The 23835-nt window shown below is 31.7% G+C and overlaps 2 protein-coding genes across 5 annotated transcripts in view; one reads left to right on the forward strand and one right to left on the reverse strand.

Moving 5' to 3' along the window:
* The window catches only part of LOC124362446 (probable ATP-dependent RNA helicase DDX46), a 77826-nt gene extending 75642 nt beyond the window's left edge, over window positions 1-2184 (reverse strand). The window contains exon 1 of the mRNA XM_046816957.1: window positions 1874-2184. Within this exon, the coding sequence (XP_046672913.1) occupies window positions 1874-1890 (17 nt within the window). The 5' untranslated portion in view covers window positions 1891-2184. The remainder of the gene's footprint in view (window positions 1-1873) is intronic.
* Window positions 2185-3799: 1615 nt separating this feature from the next.
* The window catches only part of LOC124362447 (protein scarlet-like), a 47760-nt gene continuing 27724 nt past the window's right edge, over window positions 3800-23835 (forward strand). Inside the window, exons 1-6 of one of the 4 annotated variants that reach the window (XM_046816962.1) lie at window positions 3800-3888; window positions 11439-11652; window positions 17912-17960; window positions 20062-20111; window positions 20294-20427; window positions 21443-21595. In XM_046816962.1, the coding sequence (XP_046672918.1) occupies window positions 11463-11652; window positions 17912-17960; window positions 20062-20111; window positions 20294-20427; window positions 21443-21595 (576 nt within the window). In that variant the 5' untranslated portion in view covers window positions 3800-3888; window positions 11439-11462. Of the gene's footprint in view, window positions 3935-11438; window positions 11653-17911; window positions 17961-20061; window positions 20112-20293; window positions 20428-21442; window positions 21596-23835 lie in introns of all 4 variants that reach the window. The other 3 variants (XM_046816960.1, XM_046816961.1, XM_046816959.1) reach the window with 3 other exon arrangements.

The raw sequence follows: 23835 nt of genomic DNA on the forward strand, positions 1-23835 counted from the left end.
CGGGTTTGACTCCCGGCGGAGCAAGTACTTTTTGTGATTCAATGTTTATTGAAATTGAATAAGGCTATTGCCATTTATACAATTTAATGTATATATATATATATATATATATAATATATATATATATATATATATATATATATTTCATTGTTGTAATACCAAAGATATAATTGTTGTTGAGGACCATGGATACTTTGATATTGATTTATTAGTATTCAATATATGAATATTATATATTGATGATTATACTATTCCGTATAAAAAATCTAGTCCGATTAGTGTAATCAACCTAATAAATAAAATCTTAGGTAAATCTTAAGCTCAGCGACTACCGCTCCAATCGCCGTGATTTTTTGCATACTAACACAGGTTAACGTAATTTCACCGAAAAAAATAATCCCGATTATCGCCGTAGCCGTTTACTCCCCCCCCCAAAAAAAATGACGGAAAAATAAAATTAAAAAAAAACCTGACTGACATTGCATTTATTCGTTTTTTTGGTCTTATTAGTTCGTAGGGCAGTAGTCCAGGTACTACTTCTAGTATAAACTCGTCTTATCTTATCAGTGATAAACACGCGCCGGTTACCTTTTGCTTGTAATGAAACCTACGTTAGTTCTGTCTGAGTTTTGTGTGTGTAAGCAGTCATGGCGTGATCTGGGCTTGGACTTTGCAAGCTCGAGTTAATTTTTTTTCTAAAAGAGCAAGCAGCGCAAAGCGCTGCGCAGCGGGCAAGCATTGCGTGATCTGAGTTTTGAATACACAAGCTAGGGTCTTTTTAGCGTGTAACAAGAACCATCGCACGCCATTTCAATAACTTCACTAATTATTCCTTGTCCATGTGGGTTTGTTTGTTTACGTCTGGCGGTCAATCGAAGCCGTCCTATAGGTCACGTGACCCGCCCGGCCAATCGGAAACTTTCCTGTTTGTCACGTGACTACTGTCAACTCATCAAAACGACCATGGTCGGCCATTATTTTTAGTTTGATAGTCGAAAATCTCGTTATTTATGTGTTTTGTATTGCCAACATTTTACTGCCGAATAACTGGTTTTTATACGTTAGCGATAATCGGGACTATTGTTTTCGGTGAAATTACGTTAACCTGCGTTAGTATGCAAAAAATTACGACGATTGGAGTGGTAGTCGCTGAGCTTAATATTTACCAAATCTTATTCTGCATAATATTAAAATTTTGGCATTTTGGAATTTCCTTCTGTTTTTTGCTGCTAAAAAGTGGTGAAAATAAAAAATGTTTTTCCAAATTCTCATTCTTCTCATGACAACATATAGTATAGCTAAATATAAAACTATAGGAACTGTTACTAAAACTAAATTTCATTAACATTATGTGCTACAATGTAGCCTATATATTAAACAGGTTTAGCTACACAAGACTTGCAACTTGCACAAAACCAGACCCCATGTAAGAGATTTAGCATGGGTTCACAACGTACTTGTATGCAAAGTATTGTCAACACGATCAATGAAAATGTTAAGAAATAACGAAACAAAAAGTTAATATTTTTATAGCCTATTATTTATTTTGCATTATACAGCTAGATCTATACAATATACGTTTTTTATATTGATAACAGAAAAATTTAAAACAGCCTACTTATAATAACTATAAACAGATCCTAAAAATGTAAGTCATTTTGATCAAATAAACCAAAGTTAGCCTATACAAAAAGCAATAAATAGTATGCAACTTATGTGAATTTGAGGCAATTTTTTATAAATTATATATAGCCTAGCCTAGTCATATATACATAGCATTGTTAAGTATAAAACTTAAAAAGCATAAAATTTAATTTTCTACAAATTGGTCTATAGTCTACAAATATAAATATTAATGAACTTTTAAACTTACCCACTACTTCTAACCATTATCGCCAATGAAACGCAAAATCAATCACCAAAGTTCATTTATTTACAAGTCAAACAATGTGTATGTTCAGGTTAGCCATTACAGCCAGCAGAAACGCCTTGTTTATTATCACTTATACTATCACTAAAATAAAAAATAAGAATTCAGGATTTAGTTTTTTATGTTATGCATTCACAATCACCAAATATATGAAATTATCAACTACACAACCGACCACAAACACCCAATTTAACAAACTTAACGTCGATCTCGGATGTATTAATGAAACGAACGCAAACTACAAAGCACAAACTCACTCTTTCGTGTTATAACTAAAAACTTCCGGATAAAAACATAGAGAAATAAATTAAACATGTGATACTGTGACAACTTACTCGTATAACAATGTACGTTCACTTATTTTTATACCATATCTTTTGTGCGAGGATACAAAGTATTTCAGCTTATATAAACTAAGGCGATATTATATTATCCTGTTCAAACACCATTTTGACTTCAAATAAACAAATAATATAACTTAATACCATTTTCTACGTTGATAGTTGTAAACCTTTTTCTAAATACTCTTATGATTTATAAGAAAAATATAAACTAATAGCCACATCTAACCATACAAATTTATACTTTTCTTGTAACTTTACCACATAAATCTAAAGTCGAAATTTTAACAGTTTTTCTACAAATAATGTTGATATGGTAGGAAGGGTTGACTCTATGTGAATGTTGGGTTTAGCTCCAGATACACCTTTCTCTTAGTACAGCATCTGGCATCTTAGCTGTGACAGAATTGACTCCTGGAATCTGGAGTCATGTTTGTCTGGAGAGATTCCAAAATAGTCGGTGACGATGAACTCAAATGAACTCTTTAGATAATTTCGCCATCAGAGACCCCTAAACTACAAAATATATAGGTAAATAGATATTCTCATTATCTCATCTGGTGCTCAATAGAATGTACTACGATTATCATATACTCCTTTGTTTTTATTTTCTGAAAAGTTTTCAAAATGTGACCGGTTGTTGACCAGGCAACCCTTGATTTATTTGTAGTACATAAGTAGAATCATAAAGTCTCAATAAATGAGCCTAGGCGAACGTTTAAATACTAATAACGTCACTTGAACGTCCTTCCATTTATGCATTTTAAATTTCAAACAGTTTGAAATTTATTGCATATTTCTGAAACCAACCTGTGTAAGTTGTTCTGTTATTTAACTCAGTTACAGATAATGGTCAATAACTAATTGTTTGATCCTTATATAATTAATATTATATAGGAAATTTGAGATGGTTTTAATAGATTAAGAGGAGGCTTCTAATTATTATGAGATGTTGCATATTTACATATTTCTAATGGTTCAGAAAAACTGAAATTCAATAAATATCTAAGTGCTGTAAGAGCTGCGCACTATAGCACTTTTTAACACCTTCACGGCTGTTCTAGTCTTTTGTTAAGAGGCTACTTCGCACTAGTGCGTCTTCCGCAGTCAACGCGCTAAAACATTGTCTGAAGTGCCAATATAGTATAATATATTAATATAATATTACTGTAACATATTCAGTTCACGTAACTTTCTTATGGTCATAAACAATCAATGTCAAATATCCTGTTATATCAAATACACGAACATGTTATATGCAACGTATAGATGGAAACATAAAACGATTGCTGCATAATATAATAGTGTTAATATGATTTTTTTTTACCAGGAATAGACCCTTTACTTCAGATTCAATAGTTCCAACGGCTAAATTTATTCTCTCTGAACGAATAACGTACAGTCAAAAGGATAATTTAACTGAACACAATAGATAATGCGTCTGGTTATTATTTTTTTCTCTTTGTTTAGTTGATTTAAGTTTGCTTCAATCTCCATGGCAGCCATCGCCGCTTTCAGAAGTAGATTATCTGGCTGTAGCTGTAGAAATGCAGAATATAGACAGCAGGTGGCGGTAAACTGTTGCAGTGCGCTTGCGGTCTTCAAGCCCTACAGAAAGTGAGGATTTGAAACTGTAATTTGCCAATCTTTTAACTACGGACTGGTAAAATTAATTTATAACTATTATATAACTTTGCCTTTATTGGTTAATATTTTGAAATTATTTTAAAAGTTCAGTTTTATTTGTATATTTAATAAGTAGTACACAACAAAATCTTATGTAGAGATTGATGATTATATAACACCTCAACCAGGTTTTGTTCTGTTTATAAAAGTACCTTTAATGTATAAAATATTGTTTTTAAACTATCAAAAGTTATAGTGGATTTTTTTTGTAAATTTTTAGTATTATTTTGTTTATTTTTTACAATAGTTCACATTATATTTATTGGAATTATATTACACACACCATTTCATAACATATCAAATACAAAAGTATTGTAATCATATTTCATAATTTTGTATCATGATTTATTTAAAAGAAACATACATTCACTTAGTAGAACATTCTGTAGTGTTAAGGAATATTCATTAATCACAATATAGTAGAAGTCATGCATTATTTATACCTAATTTGTTATATTTACAGTTTTGTTGATAATTACATTTTAATATTAGTATAAAAGCTCGATGTTGGCTACAAGCCTTTTTATATGTTTTTAATTGTTAATTTATTTGAATTAGCAATGCATATTGGTTTTTTTGTGTGTTATTGTTTTATTAATAATTGTGTATATATTAATTTATAACATGATGCATTGTATGTTATCTGTCGCACATCGTTAATACCTTAATAACTATACAGATAAATTGATCTTGGAGTTAACACATTTTTACAGCATATGAATTGTGGAATTTGTACAATGTTAAATTAACGGTAACCCCTTAGTTAAAAACAAACTAGTTCCTATAAGTACAGTAATAGGTCACAATATCTAAATATATTAATCAATATTGATATTATTTACAGTAATAATAGAATATCAGCACGTGAATAAATATTTTAATCTTAATTACTGAAATAAATTTAGCCTATATGTCAAAGCTTATAGATCATTAATAAAATGTATAGAAACTACACTAGGGACATGATTGCCCAGAATGCAATTAACCGAAGTTGTTTCCAAATTATTTAAAGTACATTATAAAGATTAAATGTTTGTCGTAATCCAGTCATTATTGATATAAATTTGTTTAAAACAGAAAATACTCACACTTTTTACGGATTGTTTTTTATATCTCTACAACATGAAAGACATACTTTCTAACTGCAAATTGTCTTTTTTAAGTCATATGACAATGAACAAGTCATAAGAAACTGCTGTCACAAGCTAGACTGTATTGTCGGTCATAGTTACTTTTCCATATAAGTGCCAAAAATTTGATATATTTCCACAAATAAGTGTGTTATTTATTAGTTTTTCTTACATAACCAAGTTAAATATTATGTACTGTACTATTATGCTATTAGCTTGCTTTCCATTAAGAATTTATTACATTGTAAGGCTATAAATAGTGAACTCCGACCTTCACTGTGAGTGTGTATGTGTGTGGGTGATGCAGCAGCTTGACACTTGTGGGTCACCTAAACCTGTGGGGGTCTTCAGTCTCTAAACAGATTGTAAATAATATAAAAAAATCAATTTGAGTAATAATGATTTTATCTTTCAAACCATTTTTGTTCTGAAATAAATTATATTTCCTGCACATTCTGCAACATGGAAGTAAAACAGTAAAGTAGTTGATAGAAATTTTAATTTATTATTAATTTAGTGCTAAGACTCTTTCTTCAATACTGTTACATACTTGTTAGAATGTTATGAAAATAAATGATTAAATACAATTAATCTTTTGAAATTAAAAATTGGAAAGTTTAGATCAGATTTATATTTATTCAAAATAAACTTCTACAGTTGCGGCTACCAAATAAGGGGTGTGGGTAGATTTGCGCTGCTGCCACGTATGGAACTGGTTAAGTGGAGGAAGGTCGGGAATCGCTCGCTCTTAGACACAAATTGGCAGCACTGTGTGTACACTGTTGCCTAATCCAAGCGCCGCGCTGACACTGCATCTTGCACATGCCACCCTACAAGTCTAATACCTGACTAGTTATTTCTAAACAAGTTATTTCTTTCTTTCTTTCTTTCTTTCAAGTGAGTGTAGTTATGTACTGAAAATGGATGAAGCCAGTTCATGTGAAAATGACAAAACCCCTATGAAAAGAAAATGATTAGAGGGTTTGAAAAAAGTTATTCAAATGGTCAAACTAGATGAGATTGTGGTTAACATCTAGAATTTTCTCTATGCCTTAGCTGATCCTAATGTTCTTGAAACAATGAACTTCAAGAAAAGTCAAAAGCTTACATCAAAATTGTGTGGATTAAGTCTCCGTTCTTTTCAAAGATGTGTCCAGAAACAAAAATTGTAACTAACATGTGATTTCTCGTCCTCAAGAAAACAATATTCATGAGAGAAACAACTGACTGTTTTGAGTGACTTTGATTGGTGTTGTTCAAGGAACAGTTTTGAAGTTTAATGACCAGAGTGAGTTTCCAACAGCTGACAAAGTGGGGATGAAACTTCAGAAAAACATTGAATACGAGGGAAGTATTCAATCAACTAGGAGGCTGTTGTATACTGTTAGATTTAAGTTTAAAAAAAGCAAATGATGGTCGTATATTTTTATGGAAAGACAGGACATTTTAGTTGCATGTGCACAATTAGAAAAATCGATTTATCTAGACGAAATGTGGGTAGATCAAAGTCACACAAAGCATTTTACTGGCAGCATTCTGACAAAAGTGATTGTTTGAAAGTCCCAACAAGAGAAACTTGGTAGATAAATAAATGTCATACGGGAAGTGCAAAAGGATGTATTCCACTGTATAAATAGAGTTTTCAATTATAATAGCCAGTACAGACTATCTTCTGAAATGAATCATGAGTCATTTAAAAGGTGGTTTTGTGAAGATGTTCTACTAGGCTTGGAAGAACTTACAGTCATTGTTATGGACAATGCACCCTATTACTGTGCACAAATTGACAAAGATCCTTCAACTAATTAGGATAAAAAAGACATACAAGAATGATTAAGCAGAAAAAATATTGATTTTCTTGACAAGGAAACTGAAGTGGAATTACTTGTAAAAGTAATACCTTTTAGACAAAACAAGAAGTACAAGCTTTACAAACTAGCCATGGGGCCAAGAAGTGGTGAGGTTGCCTCTTTTCATTGAGCTGATTTGGGCACAAATCAAACGAGATGCTGCTACAAGAAATACTTTTAAATTAGCAGATATTGAGAAACTCACTTCAGAAGCCATAGATAATGCCACTGCTGCCAATTGGCAAAATTGTGCGAAGCACAGTGAGAATCTGCAGTTGGACAATTGGGGTAAAGAAATTTTTAGAGATCTCATAATGGAACCTTTTATTATAAACCTTAGAGACGAATCATCAGACAGTGAAAATAGCAACAGTGAGTGTGACATTGACAAAGATTAAAAGCGAGTGACTTGAAACCACCAAATGATCAAATCACCCGCAGACTAACAAATCATTTCATTACTGTGAGTATGTAATAGGTACTAACAATGTCACTTGTCAATATTGTTTTATTTTTCCTATTATTATAAGTGTGTGTTTTTTTTATATATATTTCAAATAATTTTACAAAGGAGAGCAAAGCAGATTGTTTTAAGCATGGTTTATTCTATTAAACTTAAAATTATTTAATTTTCACTATGGTTACAATACTGTAGTACTATATTATGTAATCATAAAAATAATAGAAACAACTATTGCTAATTAAAAAAAATGGTTGAGTGAAAATTGTATGTATGTGCATGGTGTGCACACTGTTCAACGTGTTTGTGATTTCAACAATAATTTAGGTTTGCACGCATTTACCATCTAAGTAAGTAAACTGAGAAAAATATGTTTTGAACAAAAAATAAAATTTATACCTTTGTCTAAAACTTTGCAGCGGGCTAAATTGTCTAACCAAAAAATAAAAAAATTCACAAGAACCATGGGTGAAAACAAGAAACTCTACATTGGCATCCTGACAGTTAAGAATTAGAAAATATCTTGATATAAGTGCAAAGTGATTTAATTATATCTTACTAAAAATTAATTACAAAGGAAATTAATTATGTTAATTTTTAATGTACTTATATAAGTTATGTGATCTTATTGTTAAAGTAAACCAACAAAATGGCAATAGCAAGTCTACAATAATGTTATTTATAAATAAATATTTTACACTTCATTATATAACTTACATACATACATTAGACATATTTAGAAACTAAACTAAATATAACATAATCATATTTGTATTAGATCTAACATTTATTGACATGTGTTGTATTGAATAATTTATGATTATTTAAATACAAGTTGCAAATTTATCTACAACAAGAATCGTATTAATTGAAAAATTTGCTGAATCGTAAATGCAGTACACTATTCTCCTGTAATTGATGTAGACTATTTTTCATGTGAATATATTATATATTAAAAATGAGTTAGCATTCTTTTAAATTTTATTTAAGTTTACCTCAACAATAATTTGGTAGGGACCTTTATTAGTGGAATTATTCAAATCTACAACAGTAGCTAGAATATCATTAGGTAATCTTGGTGATTTGCTGAATAAAATTAGTTTTGGTTATGTAATTTGAATACCTTCATATTGAGAGGCAAGCAGAGCCATTGGTGTGTTGGCACAGAACTTTCAAGGTTGTTCAACTGGAATAGAATAATTTCATGTATTTTAAATGTTAATGGCAAATTAACAGAGCGTATGCTAATTTATATTTTATATAAATTTCTAAGAGTCAACTATTAAAACTTTTTTGAGATAAACTGAAATTTTAGCTTGGTATTTAAAATATATTTTGTTTAATGTGTCATAAAATTACTGTATTAGTTTAAAATCTTTTTTTTATTTGTTTACCCAAACTTAAGCATATGGTTAAATGAGTTAAAATAAAGAAAAAAGGCTTATGTAACAAATGTGTGTGTCACTTTGTTTCTAGACTGTCTTATTGTTTGTTTCCTTACTTTCAAAATTCATAACAGAAAAAGAATTTAAGATACAGCATTGTAATATTGGCACAGCTGTTTTTTATAAAAACAAAATAAATTTATACCAAAAGGTAATAATTTTAACCAATTAAAAATTTTGTGGTTACCTTAAAATGTTGATGTTGAATTTCACATAAATTTAGTCAGAACAAAACTTATTTATATGTGTTTAAAAACAACTCTTAAAAAGACTAGACATTGAATATTTAGTTTGCTATAAAGAAAAAGTACTATGTAAAATGACTTTTATTTAGATATTTTTGTTATTGGCTATGCATATTTACTCAAATGGATTACACAAGTGTAATTAATGCATATTGTCTCAGATATTTTTATTTATTTTGTAATAAATGAGGCACTAAACTGTTTCTATATTTTTGAAGCTGATTTTGAAATGTTTTTCTTTATTTGATTTTGTGGAATGTTGCATCAAACATTAATCTCTAAGTACATTATTTGATATAGCTTAATAATTGAATATGTTTATAGTATAAAACATACACCTTACAGGTTCTAGCTCATTTGGTTTACTCAATAACTCATCACTGGTAATACCAAACACCCTACAGTACATCTCAATAAACACGCAGTCACTTTCTTGGCTTTTGTCTAGTTCAATCTTTTGTGTTGGTAAAAACTTAATTTTGGAATTTTGATGATTGCCCCCCCCAATCATTAAACAAATTTTATCACAGTTAAAAATATTATTTTCTATATAGCCCTATTCAGTGAATTTAAATATCTTAGCATTAATAAAATATAAATATAATAATAGCTTAATAAAAAGCTGACCTCGAACCTGCATATAAGTCGTTACTGTGTTGTGCAGTGGTCACACTCTCCATACAAACATAAAGTTCTGTTGTAGAACGTTCGTAAGATGGTTTTTTGGTTTTACAAGACCATCATTAGGCTTTTAAGGCTGGACTACAAAGCGCCTGGATTGTCTCTGCATTAGTGGAGCTATGTCCTCTAGTTCTACAGTAGCTCTAGAAGCCTTGTATAGGCCGCCTCTCCTTCCTTTACCTTTATGTAAAAAAAATGTAATATACTACTACTATACACTTTAAATAAATGGTTAAACTTAATTTGTATTCTGATGATTATGGCTAGAAATAATAAATAACTCAGTATGATACAAATGTGAACTTTAATGATGATAAATTAATTGACATACAGGTTTGAATTTTGAAACAAGATGGAGGATACAATGATGGTAATTTTTTTAAATACAGTTCTTAAATTTTAGGGTAGGGTGGTCGTGCTGGCTTAATGAAATAGAAATATTAGGTATTGTTTTTAATAAAAGATATTGAAATTTGAAAAATAATTTTGTTAAATTTTAATTATATTAATTTTTAATTGTTAGACAAATCGAATGTTCCTGGGTTTTATGTTCTTCCAATGGATCACTGTTAAATTTAAAAGGAATTTTCTCACCCAATGTCTGTCTTCTGCTTCTCTGTACTTCAGTGATAGTATGAATTTAATAAATTAACCTTTCTTTTGAACCAAATACTGCTGAATAAATATAACCAGTTTATTTATTTAAATAATAATAATCTTGCTTCACTTTTTCTATATCCCTCTCTCCTCTTCACTTTTAAACCTCTGCTCTCTTCACTCAACAATCATCCCTGCACACTGTATCACTGACTTTAGTTTACTTTATAACTTTTGAGTTTTCTATGTAATAAGGTGAATTTTGATTAATTTTTATATATTTAATTTTGTATTTATTATTGTTTGTATTAAAATTTGAGACAATTTATAAATAATTATTTAATTATTATTACTAATAAATTTCTAAATTAAATTAAGTATTGAAATGAATGTGAGATGGGTGTATGAAATGAGTCATTACAAAAATAAAGTCCTTTTGAATCATCTTGTCAAGAAAACCAAAAGTTGCCAAGGTCTATTCTTGGACTAAGAAAACTGGACATCAGGTTATTCACCAAAATGTTGATTGTTAACTACCTATCTTTTTCAAGATGGGTATCTCTGTGTCTGACTTATCACTTCTCTGGGTATCACTTCTCAAGGATTCCAAGAAGACTGCTATACAAATCATCTGTGATTGAAAAGTGATTAGCCTGACTAGATGTAAACACCTTGACAGGGCTTTTCTAATCTTGTTGAGGTGAAAATTGTAGCTCTTAGGGACAGTGGTGGTTCAGAAGTCACCTTTAAGCCACTGATCCCCTTGTTAAGTGTTAGAGACAGGCTTCTTAGCCCTAACTTCGTCTTACTAAAGATGTCTTAGTTTACTTTACTTTACATTTTGAGGTTTATGAAGAGCCTGTGTTATCTAGATATTAGTGTTGTCACAATAGATTCACAGAGTCAAAATGACAAGAGTTGTTTCTTACCCAATCGACCCTATTGTATTATATTGTATGACATGTGTCAATAAACCATTTGCTGAAGTTCGACTACATCATTTTCAAAATCTTTGAGCTAAAGAACTGTAATTTTTTGGTTCTTGTTATGTAAAATAGTTGCATTTTTACTAGGTCATCGACTTTTTGAAGGTCGCTATGACTACAAAGATGAATCTGGAACTACCAATAACCCATAACTCGTCAGACCCAAACGAGGATTGCCTGATGGTTGCTGGTAACTTCACCCTGTCCTGGCATAATGTATCTGTCTGGGTCAAGAAGAAGAGTGTGGAGAAGAGCACTTGGTTTCGGCAACACTATCAAGATGTGAGGATATTAAATAAAGGCAAGTAAAATAAATTGTGTCACAATATGGTGGATTTTCTCTGCTTATTAAGAGGTGTTGTATGTAGACAGTTTCATATTACCAGATGGATACTTCTAGAAAGTTTAGGTTGGTTGGACTTTTAGATTTCTATAGAAAATTAATATTGAGTCTTTTATAACTATTCAACTAGGAAATTTAAAGATATAAGGTAGGCACCTCTTTTAGGTATTTATTGCTGTATATATTACAAAATTCTTAGTGAAAATTCTAGGTAAAACTATGTTTTTTAAATTTGATATTAGGAGACTATGTATATGTACAGGGTGACCACCGGGAACCGGACGTTTTTAAATAAACATAAACCACTTATTTTTTTAACATAACACTTATTTTATTACATAGAAATGTTTGTACTTACATGCCATTTAAGAACAATGTTACTTATGGAATATAACGTCAAATAGATGGTGGCCATTTTCTTGAATGCAGGTTTCTAACCTTTTAAGTAAATCCGCATGTACACGTTCAAGAAGCTCTTGATCAATTGCTGCCACTTCGGTCTTGATTGCTTCCTTTAGCTCTGCCAAGGTGCGAGGTTTGTTGTTGTAAACTCGTGATTTGAGGTACCCCCACAAAAAAAAGTCACAAGTCGTCAAGTCTGGTGACCTTGTGGGTCACTGGATGTTGCCAAAACGGGAAATGAGCCTTCCTGGAAACATCTGACGGACCACAGCCATTGACAAGCGAGAAGTATGCGGTGTGGCACCATCTTTTTGAAAATAAACGTGTTCATTTCTGTCTAGACCTCGTCTTCTCAGTTGTGGACGTATGAAAGTGTTCAGCATGTAACGTTCGGAGTTGACTTTTACTGAGACTCCATTTTCACCTTCAAAAAAATATGGACCAATAATTCCAAAAGTGGCAACCGCACACCACACAGTTACACGTTCTGAATGGGGAGAGGTTTTTGGTGAATTAAGCGAGGATTCTCGGTTTCCCAGTAATGTAGATTTTGCTTGTTAACTTCTCCATTTAAATTAAAATGTGCCTGATCACTCATAATGATTACTGTGCTGTCATTATCTTCGAGCAACACTTGCATGTGAACGGCGAAGTCCTCTCACTGAGCGTAATCTCTTTCCTTTAGCTTCTGAATAATACACATTTTATAGGGATGAAATTTTAAATCACAAAATTGCAAAATTTTCCGCACTGATTCACGCTTTAACCTTAGTTCACTTCCATGTCTTCTTGCTGAACGACTTGGGCTCCGAATGAGGGCTAGTCTCACCCGGCGTCCTTACGGTCTTCCTTGGGCCAGGAGATTTTTTCTTTAAAATAACTCCTGTCGTTCTCAGATTTTGAACCCACCTGAGAATAGTATTGCGGGTAGGAACCGTACCATGGCGTCCAAGGTTAAAATGAGTGCGAAAAAGCCGTTGTACCATTGTAACAGACTTGCCATTTTGCATATACGCGTCGTATGCAAACATGCGATGCTCCACTGTCCACTGCTCCATGGCTACTAAAATGGCATTGTATAGCGAGGTCATTCACCACACTCTCCCCCCTCTCCCATCTTGGCTGAGCGTGTACTAGCAATCCCAAAAACGTCCGGTTCCCGGCAGTCACCCTGTACAATCCATATTTGAGTAAGTTTCAGTCAGTGGTTAATATCGAAATAAAAAAAATGTATTAGCATATCCAAATAAATTTTTTAGACACAATTTGTCACCAAAGGTTGTGGAAGAAACAATATTTTCATCCCTTGAAATATAATTTTATACTTTTCACTCACAAATAGTGATGCTTACAAAATATATTGTTTGTACCAACAAAATAAACAATAAAATTGTCCCAACCTTTACATTAAATGCAGAGAGCAAAAATTCAAGGTGGAAATTCTCTATAAGCTTTTTACAATAACTATTTAATATTTAAATAATTATGCTAATTTTTGTAAACAAACTTAAGCAGTAACTCAAACATTTTGTAGGTTTTATAAGAGCTATAAGTTCATAGAAATATTTTTTTTTACTCTACAAAACTTAGCGTATTCTTAATAGTTTTAATTATTTTGAAGAAAAGGCAATTTTTCCCTAAATACAAAAATGATTTTCTCACTTCAGGCTCAATTTCTTTCAAAAGTAAGTACTTTAAACTGGTCAAACACTAAGAACGTATTACAGGAACATACCGATCTCTCACTTTTAAAAGTCACCTTCAAAAGTCAGCAGCAAAGCTGAAAACAAGGGCTAATATAGTACAGCATCTTGCTGGATCAACTTGGGGAGCCAACGCAAAAGTACTGTGTACCACTTCTTTGTCCCTTGTGTACTCCGCTGCTGAATATTGTGCTCCTGTGTGGCTTAATAGTGCACATGTGCGAGAGGTCGATGTCGTTCTTAACAGGGCCATGAGGACAATTACTGGAACTCTCATGGCAACACCAACACCTTGGCTCCCAGTGCTGAGCAATATAGCACCACCTGAGATTAGACGCAAAGAGGCTCTTCTGAGAGAGTTCAATAAGATCGTGTCCAATCCCGAATTGCCCGTTACGCGCGACCTTCCTCAGCAAGATAGCCGGCTCAAATCACGCAAGCCATCACTACGAACAGCATCCCAGTTGATAGAGGAGAACTTTACGCCTAATGCCAACTGGGCGTCATCCTGGGAATCATTCGATGGACGGAACAAGTTCTTGATATCCGATCCTACGAAAGCAGCGGGTGGCTTGGAAATTCCTCGAAAGGAATGGGTTTTATTGAATCGTTTTCGAACTGGGGTTGGGAGAAGCAATCACTGGAAATTTAAGTGGGGTATTACTGACGACCAGACATGTGATTGTGGCGCAAACTCTCAGACAATGGAGCACATTGTAAACGACTGCCCTTTGCGATTGTTTTCTGGTGGTCTGGCTGGTCTAAGTGGTTTAGAGGATGGGTCTCTAAACTGGCTCAGTAATTTGGATTTAGCTTTGTGACGGGAGATCTTATTATTATTTTTAATTTATGACTCAAGAACTTTGTTCTTACGTACTTTTTAATAATTGTAATTTTTAATTAATTTATTTATGGATAGCTGCCTTTGTCCCCCATACAATATATATTTATATATACAGGAACATAAAAAAAGTTAATTGTAAAGTGGTAACGATTTTTTTTCATACAGGGTGGAAGAGGGTGAGATTTCACTATTGTTTTCCAACGAAAACTATCTAAGCTTAGGAAACGAAATTTGGCACATAGGTTTAAATAGATAAGAGGGGAAAAAATTGTCTTACTTTCTTTCATTTTAGTAAAATTATTTAAATTTTTAAAGACAAACAACAAAAAACCCATATAGTTAGAAAAGATTTACTAGACACTTGACCAATTTCATTACAATAGTATTTGTATCAACAAAGTCCGTCAGTGCATAAGCGAACACAACCATTTTAAAAGTACTATTGCACAAGCCGGGAGCAACAAACATTTTGTCTTTTCATAGGCATCAGCTGTTTTATATGTAGGTTAAACAAATTTTACAAGATGCCAAATATTTTTCAATTTTTATAGTAATTCTAACGGTACTTTTTCTAACAAAATCCATCAACGCATAAGCGAGCACTAACCACGAGTGCCAAACATTTCATAGTTGAGAGTTATCAGTTGTTTGTTGCTCCTGGCTTGTTATTTGTCTTTATTCAATTATTTAAATAGATGCCATTTTGTTAATATTAAAAGAAATGAGACATTTTTTTATTTTTCTCTTATCTATTTAAATCTATGTGCCAAATTTTGTTTCCTTAGCTTAAATAGTTTTAGAGATATTATTTTTTTTGTAAAAACACAAAATAGCAGCCAGTGGCTAAACAACACATTTTTTACCTATATTTATAGAACATTTTTTGCTTGAAATGAAGAATACTATCACCCACAGAAGTTTGTGAACACCCTATAAAGTGAATGGAAAACACCATTATGATTAATCACAGTCATAATCGTGAATCTAAATGTATACATTGGCAAATGGTTAACCAGTAACTATGTTAACTAGTTTAACTGTTTACTTGATAGTATATAGTGAACATAAAACACCATAGTCAGCATGGTGGGCTTAAATGGATACATTGCTAAGCATAGAGTTAAAACATGTATGCCCAAGTAAAAATAATTCCTTTAAGTATTGAACTGGAAAATATGCATTACAACCTGGAGAACAAGTTTTCAAATGAGTGTTGGATAGCATGATACTGAGGATGTCGTCTTGGCTTGTGGTCAGCCTTTCCAGTCTTATGTAACCAATCTATCTTGGACCATTTGATATCCTACATTTGCATGCTAGTTAACTGGCATGCATGGATATTGCCCTGTCAAACGTGCCAAGTATGTTTTTTATTCATGTTTTTGTGGGCCAACTTCTGAAGCACTCTTAACAAATTTAGTTAAAAATATAAAGTACAGTACTTGTTTGCTATAAAGTGAGCAGCCCTACAATAAAGCAGGAGTAAAAACCCTGGTTAGTTGCTCCAGATAACTGAACTGCTTTAAACACCTTGAGACAAGATTGGCCTTAGTTACTCAAACTAAACTGTCAAAGTACAAGTCTTCTTACTCAGCATATTCTTCATAGAATTCTGCAAGTTCATGTATTGTATGCATTTTCCCAAGAAAAAAGAAGGATTTTGTCAATTATTACATAAGGATAATAAGAGAATCATTAGAAATGGTCAATGGTAAGGAACCCATATCATAGGCAACCAAATATAATACATTTTAATGTTCTTAATTTTGTACATACAAAATTATCAAATCACTAAATTTGGATTGATGATATACATTTTAATTGGTTTATCTGATCTCTTGGCTGAGTAAAGATCCCTGCTCTAACACATGGAAAGCATGGGTGTTGTATCTTTTTCATTACAACTATGTATCCTTTGTGCATAGTTTCCTCAGAAAATACAAGATTTATTTGAGCATAATTTTACCATAGTTATATTCTTAACATATTATTGTATAATTTAATACAGGGATTAAAAAAAAGACAAGTAAAATTGTTATTAACTTTGAAATTTATATTTTGTTGAAATACAAAATATAGTTTTATTTTATAAATTTGGAACTTAACGGAATAATGTAATTCCCCTGTGTTAAAGTGTGCATCAGAATGATGAAAATAAGAGGTACACATTTGGTTCAGTTATGTGCAGCAGTTCCTGAAAAACTGCACCAAATCGTAAAACCACAGTTTTTAGAAAATAGTAAAAAAATTCTTAGTTAATTGAAACACAACTTTTATAGATATTCACTACTCTTGCATTAAAAATGAAATAGTCATTTTGAAAGCTGAGTGAAGTTTGATACATTTTTCAGTTTAAGTACAAGTTTAAGTAAACTAAACAAAACATAACCTTACTTTGCACAAAATTCACATGTTAGTTTAATCTAAATTACCTAAGAACTACGTGTAATAGTTCATAAAACATGTTTGTGATAATTCATGAGATTTGTTACGCTTACACATGAATAATAACAAATTGGCAACTATTCAGTACCGATTCCAAGAAGTTTTCCATGTGATATACTGCTCTAATTTATATTAATAATTATTAACTAGATGACCCTGAATCAGATGTTTTTCAAACATATCATGCCAGCATAGTATATTTTGGAAAATGTTATACAATATGGGCAACATATAGAAAAAGGAGCAAATAAAATATGGAAAATAAAAATAAATAAAAATTATGGAAAAATAACATGAACATGTTTTAGTATCACATAGGCAATAAATTGTATGATTTGTAGGATCACTTATATAAATTATAACACATAAAGAGATTGAAATATACGTCTAAAATGTGACTTAAAATTTAATTTTTGTTAAAATAAAAGTTTTGATCTTTCTTCAAAATGTATTAGTGGCAATAGATACTTTGGAAAAATGAGAGGATTATAAACCTTTTCCATTGTTATTGTTAAAACATAAACAATGTCTTTGTTACCCTCTTCCTCGGTACCCAAATACTAAAAGTTAGATAAATCTGAGACAAAATAAACCATTCAAACACATGCCAACGAACACACCAAAGTCAAAGTTGAGAACATAATACAAGTCAGTAGTTATTTTGTTTGTATGTACACAATACCATTTTGTATTCTATAAATTGGTAGTTAGATTGTTTTTATACATGTATATTGTACTGCATACCAATACAATAAAATAACAACTAACCACTCTAACCATTTAAATACTAATTTGTTGTTGGTTTTATTTAATTTTTTTACAGTGAGCGGGCTGGCAGAGCCAGGATCCCTTGTTGCAATCATGGGACCAAGGTAATTTATATTATTTGTATACTAGAACTTTGGCATTTCAGAGCTTAGGGACTAGACAAATTCAAACTACTATATATTCTGAACTATTTATACAAAATTTGATAATTTTTTATTTCGATAAAACAGACATAAAATCAGGATTTACAAACAGAAATGATTATACTATATCATAAACTAACGATATATGCAAAACAAGTTTGCATAACATACACTTAATATCATTTACTTTCATTTCATACCTACTGGGAAAGCTAAACAGAGGGTAAAAAGAAAACAGTTAGTTATTACAGATGTATGATATACTGTTGAAATGCACTTTACTACCTTTGGTTTATGCTTAATGATGAGGTAGACATCCGTTATCTGCTTGAGTCATCTGTATTTATAATAAGCCAGAGTATAGCACATACAATATTTATTAATGTTTATGCTCAACTTGTGCTGTATTGTTCCAAATGCCAGTAACTCGATGAGCTGGTCACTTTATAGTGAGGCTCATCATAAGAATCAAGATCTTTATTAGTCTATAAACACAGTACACATGTGCAATTGACTTCGTCAAAATACTTATCAGTAATAATTACAGTTATTTTGTACAACCACTTTAAAGTTTAAAATATTAATAAAATAGAAGATTTAACATGGATAATAAATAACTAACAAGAAGAACATTACAAATAACAATAACAAGAGAATAAAAACAACGAAAGAATGACACGTTTCTAAAAACTTATATCACTAGTATCACAGGCAAAGTATTCATAGATGCAATAAAATGCTTTTTCTTTTAACCAGCCATTAATTACACTTAAACCTATTAGTACTTACTAACCAAGCTCCTTCTGGCAATTTATTAAAAAGTTTTATTTCCATATAAATGTGACTTTTCTTAGTTTTTTCTAGTCTAATTGGTGGTAAGTCAAGCTTAAATAAGTTTCTTGTATTATAATCGTAAGTATTTTCTGTGATTTGATATTCATTTAAATTTTCTTTAACTTTCATGAGACAATAAAAAATATATATACAAGACAATGTCATAATGTGAAATTCTTTTAAAATAGGCAAACACGTCTCTCTGTCTGGTACCCCTTTAGTTATTCTAAGAGCTTTCTTCTGCCATATAAAAGCTTTATTAGATACTCTACTGTTACCCCTTAAATTGACACTGTATATCAAATGTGTGTGAAAAAAAGTGTAGTAAGATATAATTGTCCATTAAAACCTAAACTGGGTGTAGCAGAATCTGATATCATAACTTGCACCTGGGTAACTCAATGGATGTCCAGGGTTGGCATGGACCATAACCATAAATGCTGAGGCACTAGGACAACTTGGGTTAGTCAATGTGGATTATGACAGTTCCAGTCGGTAGGGCTCCCTCTGTACAAAAGCTCTGTACTTGAGAGAGGAATCAGTCCCAACCACTTTGACTGTTAGCGGCTGACCTCTCTTTCTTCCAAGAGAGCATGATTAAAGCCCCACCATTGGCTCCTCCCCCTAAAACGGCCATTCCATTGAATTTTGAAAAATGGTAGCCCTAATAATCTGCCTACCAGTATATTATGTAATTCTGGAAGCCAAGTGGAAGGTGCAAATGCAGTGAAGTTTTTTGCTCTGTGGAAAAAATATAGGAGCAAAATATTTCTGTCTTATGTGCATGTGTGGTTTAGGCTTACTCATGATGTAATAATACAGGAAAGGTTAAATGTTAGCCATTACTACTCATAAATATAGGGGTTCCTCATTTTTAATTTTCAAACTTAACAGGATTTTAAAACTATAAACAATGCTTATTTATAATATATTGTTTAGTTTTTTGTATAAAATTGTCAATTAATCACAGAAGGAAAAATTAAAATTGTCCACAATTACTCCAAATATTATTTTAATTAGCCGTATTTGATTATTTATTTGATATTTTAAAAGAATAATATTGTAAATTTTGTAACTTAAAGATAGCTTAATGAAAATACCAAAGTTTTTAATATTGATTCTTATTTATCCTGATACTCATTCCAATAAAAATATAGTTCATCCCTTTTATTTGTTTTATTAGCTGTATGCTTATGAGTCTGTATAAAAGTTGGACTTTTCATTTCAGTGGAGCTGGCAAGACAACATTACTAGCAACAATCAGCCAACGACTTCAAGGTAAAGAACATTTTTTTAAATAAACTAGTAGTATGGTCATTTTTTAAATTCTTAGAGAGTTGTAAATAGATCTAATATAACACAGTTGTGAAGTGTTTAGCTTTATTCCTGGCTCTTACATGGTTTAAGTTCAACAATGTATTTAAATTTTGAGTCCATTTTGTAATGCTCTACCCTTGTAGGTGACATGTATGGTCAAATTCTTATCAACGGAAATCCAATAACAAAGCAGCTGATGACGAGAATATCCGGATTCGTACCACAACAAGATCTCACTCTTAGAAGTCTCACTGTTCTTGAGCACATGCAACTTATGGTAAGTGACTTTATCACTGACTCCTTAGTTATTGATAAACCAGACACTTGTTTTCATAATTGTTTCAAGAGTAGAAGTGGTAGAAAAGTAAATCATGATTAAAGTTCTGGACATTTATTCTAAAAAAATACAGGGACTGCTACAAAACTAAGCTGCATTTATTTGTAATAAAAAGTCAATTTGATAGGATGTGTTTTTCCTATAACCTGTCACCCAGCACTGCCAGGTTTATTTGGCACGTACAGAGCTACTCCACTGTAAGCATACATGTAACGTGTTTCTCGTCCACCACATCAGCAACATATTTATTTACCAAACTGTCACAAATAAACACTACTAGAGGTCAATAATATAGGAGTGTGCACTCATAAATGTCATCTTAACTTATTGATTACCTATATAATCTTTAGCATTGGTACAGTGAGGAATAAGTTTTTCATTGTACATGTTCTACAATTCTGCCACAAGTGATGTATGTGGCACTTTGAAACTACTCTTAAACTTCAAATCATCTTCAAACTTATATGAGCCTCACAGTGTACCAAGTTAGGTTCTTAACCCTTTGGAACTGTTAAGTAACTCTGGTTGCGGCAGCACATGATATAGCATATGAAACTATACATAAATTATGCATTAAAAGATGAAAGAATGATCCCAGAAAACGGGTTATAGCACATAGTTCCCAGCTGATGGGGATTTCAATTATAGCAGCCATACTGAATTAGTTATGGAGGAAAAGACAACTCATCACCAATGTATCACTCATGTATCACCAATGTCGGATTCGTACCAACCAGAACATTAAATCTACTAAAAAATCTCTGTATTCCTCCTACTCAACTGTGTATAAGACAGTATTTTAACTTTTAACCAATTCCTTAATTAGATTTTAATAATAATAAACAGATTTGAAAGGGATGGGAGAAGGGATTTTTAATTCAGAATGTTTGTGTGGAAGCTCTTTTGAGAGGGATCAGCATATTGACTATTTTATTCACACTACCTTGTATTGCAGGCTAGGTTAAAAATGGACAGACGTTTGCAATCTTCCCAAAGGAACAGACGTGTAATAACGCTCATCAACGAGTTAGGACTTGCTAAGTGCAGCAACACTCGGCTGTCTTCTCTCTCCGGAGGGGAAACAAAAAAGGTTTCTCTAGCTGTCCAGGTGAGAAAATCAATTTTAAATTAGGAAATTAAGCAGACCTATGACATGTTCTAAACCACATCATGCTCTCTTGTAAGTTTTATAATTTTGTAAGCAGTGACTTTCAAAGTCTTGTCATGAGTTGTGTTGTAGTAATATATATATATATATATATATATATATATATATATATATATAGGCCTCAAAAAAACTACTTCGATAAAAAAAACTGCTTATTTCCAGCTCTTGTGATCTACTTCTGGTCTAATATATTTCTAGTGCCATAGTTGAGTTAGCCTCGTTATACCGACAAAGGAATATATTTACCTATTTAGGACTGAGAAGCCTGCTTTGGTCAAAACGTGTCTGCTTCCAGCGTTTAAATTCATTCCTAGTCTAATGTATTTATAGTGCTAATGTTGAGTTTGTTTTTTTTTACTCGATAAACAAAATATTTGAGGGTTGTGAGTGTGTGTAAATCTAAGAAACTTACTCCTGTCAAAAACCGTTGACTTCTGGTATCTCAATATTTCCAGTGACATAGTAGAATTCTCCACGTTGTCCTGATAAATAGAACATACATGTAAACACATAGAGCTGAGAAGTCTACATTAGCCAATAGCCAACACGCATCTACTTCAGGCTGTTTAAATTAATTGTCTATTATATTTATGGTGTCAAATTTTAGTTTACTTTAATTTAGTTTTTTTTTTTTGTCCCGACCAAGAAAATATATACAATGTAGATCTCAGAAAACTGTTTCTGTCAAAAAGGGTCTACTTCAGGCTTTAGAAATCCTCTTTCGGTCTAAGATGTTTCCAGTAGACATAACATAGCTATGGTTGGGAATGTTTAAATCAGTGGGAATGTTCAGTTTTGCTCCACCTTCCTCTTAATGCAGCGCCTTAGATCTGACGCTGTCACAGACAGGACTCCTGGATTCTGGAGTCATGTTCGTCTGAAGAGATCCATAAAAGTCTGTGAAGGAGAAGCTCAAAATGAACTCTTTACATTGTTTCATCAGAGGCATTCAGAATATAGTGTAATCCAGTTAAGGTATTCTCATTGTCTCATCATATGCACAATTGCTCAGCTGCACTATCTGGAAAGTGAACTGGAGCTAAACTCAACATTCACATATTTTTAGTGCCTCACTTAAATTTTTCTTGTTGTCCCGATGAAGAAAATATACATGCATACTTAGTATTGAGAAGCCTACTACAGTCCAAAAAACATCTATTCTTGCTATAATGGGGAAATTATTATGAAGTTCATTCAACATTTGAAAATAATCGTAAATAGGTTGTGAGTGATAGAGATCTTGTTATCTTTCGGATTGTAGTCTGGGAATGAATGGCTTGGTAAGGCATGTTAGTGTTCATTCCTCTGTTTTTTTTTTTCCGTAAGCTACTTTAAAAAATGCAATATCACAATGTAAAGAAAGGAAGCAAACCAGTTTTTAGTGCCTTATATTTAAACATTCACAGCTTTGTCCATTAAGGTGGTTTTTAACAGTATTTAATAATATTTCTAAAAACATACTTTAAGCAAAGTATTTCCAATAAATTAGATGATTTTAATTTGTCACTGGCAAAATATGGAATAAAAGTTGTAGTGTAACCTGGTCTTTGTTATCTGCATCACAGTACTGATTAAGTACTGTGTACTTAGTATTTTATAAAATTAAAATATAAACAAAAACTTTTACAAACTTCAACTGAAACATTGAAGAAAGTTAAAAAGTGTCAAAGTGTCAACAGCTGTTTAATGTTAGTGAAATCTGGATTATTAAATATACATATTTTTCTAAATTCTAAAGATTCCAGAAAACGTGTCATATGTTTCATATAAACCTTCCTTGGACTTCTGCAAGTATTGCCGAAAAAGAACTAACCAAATTGGAACAGATGTTCTTGAAATTAGCATTCAGCGAAATATTCAGCTATTAATTTTTTTTATAAGATTCCATATTAACTTCTGAATTTTCTGATCTTTCTGACTATCTATGATTGCATCAACCAACCACTACAATAATAATAATACAGACAACGTGTTTGAAGGTCAATATTGAAAACTATAGTTGTGAATGAAATAAATGTGTAAATGTGTAAAATCCGTTTATAATATTTATATGTATGTAAAAAGGTTAATTAGTTTATATTATTTTTGGAAATGCACTCTCAATTCAAATCCATTTGCAAGCTGTCTGATTTTAATATATCTATTTTATTATATAAAAATCTGATGGTGTTTGTGTGTGT

The sequence above is a fragment of the Homalodisca vitripennis genome, chromosome 5 (genome assembly GCF_021130785.1).
Source record: "Homalodisca vitripennis isolate AUS2020 chromosome 5, UT_GWSS_2.1, whole genome shotgun sequence".
NCBI lineage: Eukaryota > Metazoa > Arthropoda > Insecta > Hemiptera > Cicadellidae > Homalodisca > Homalodisca vitripennis.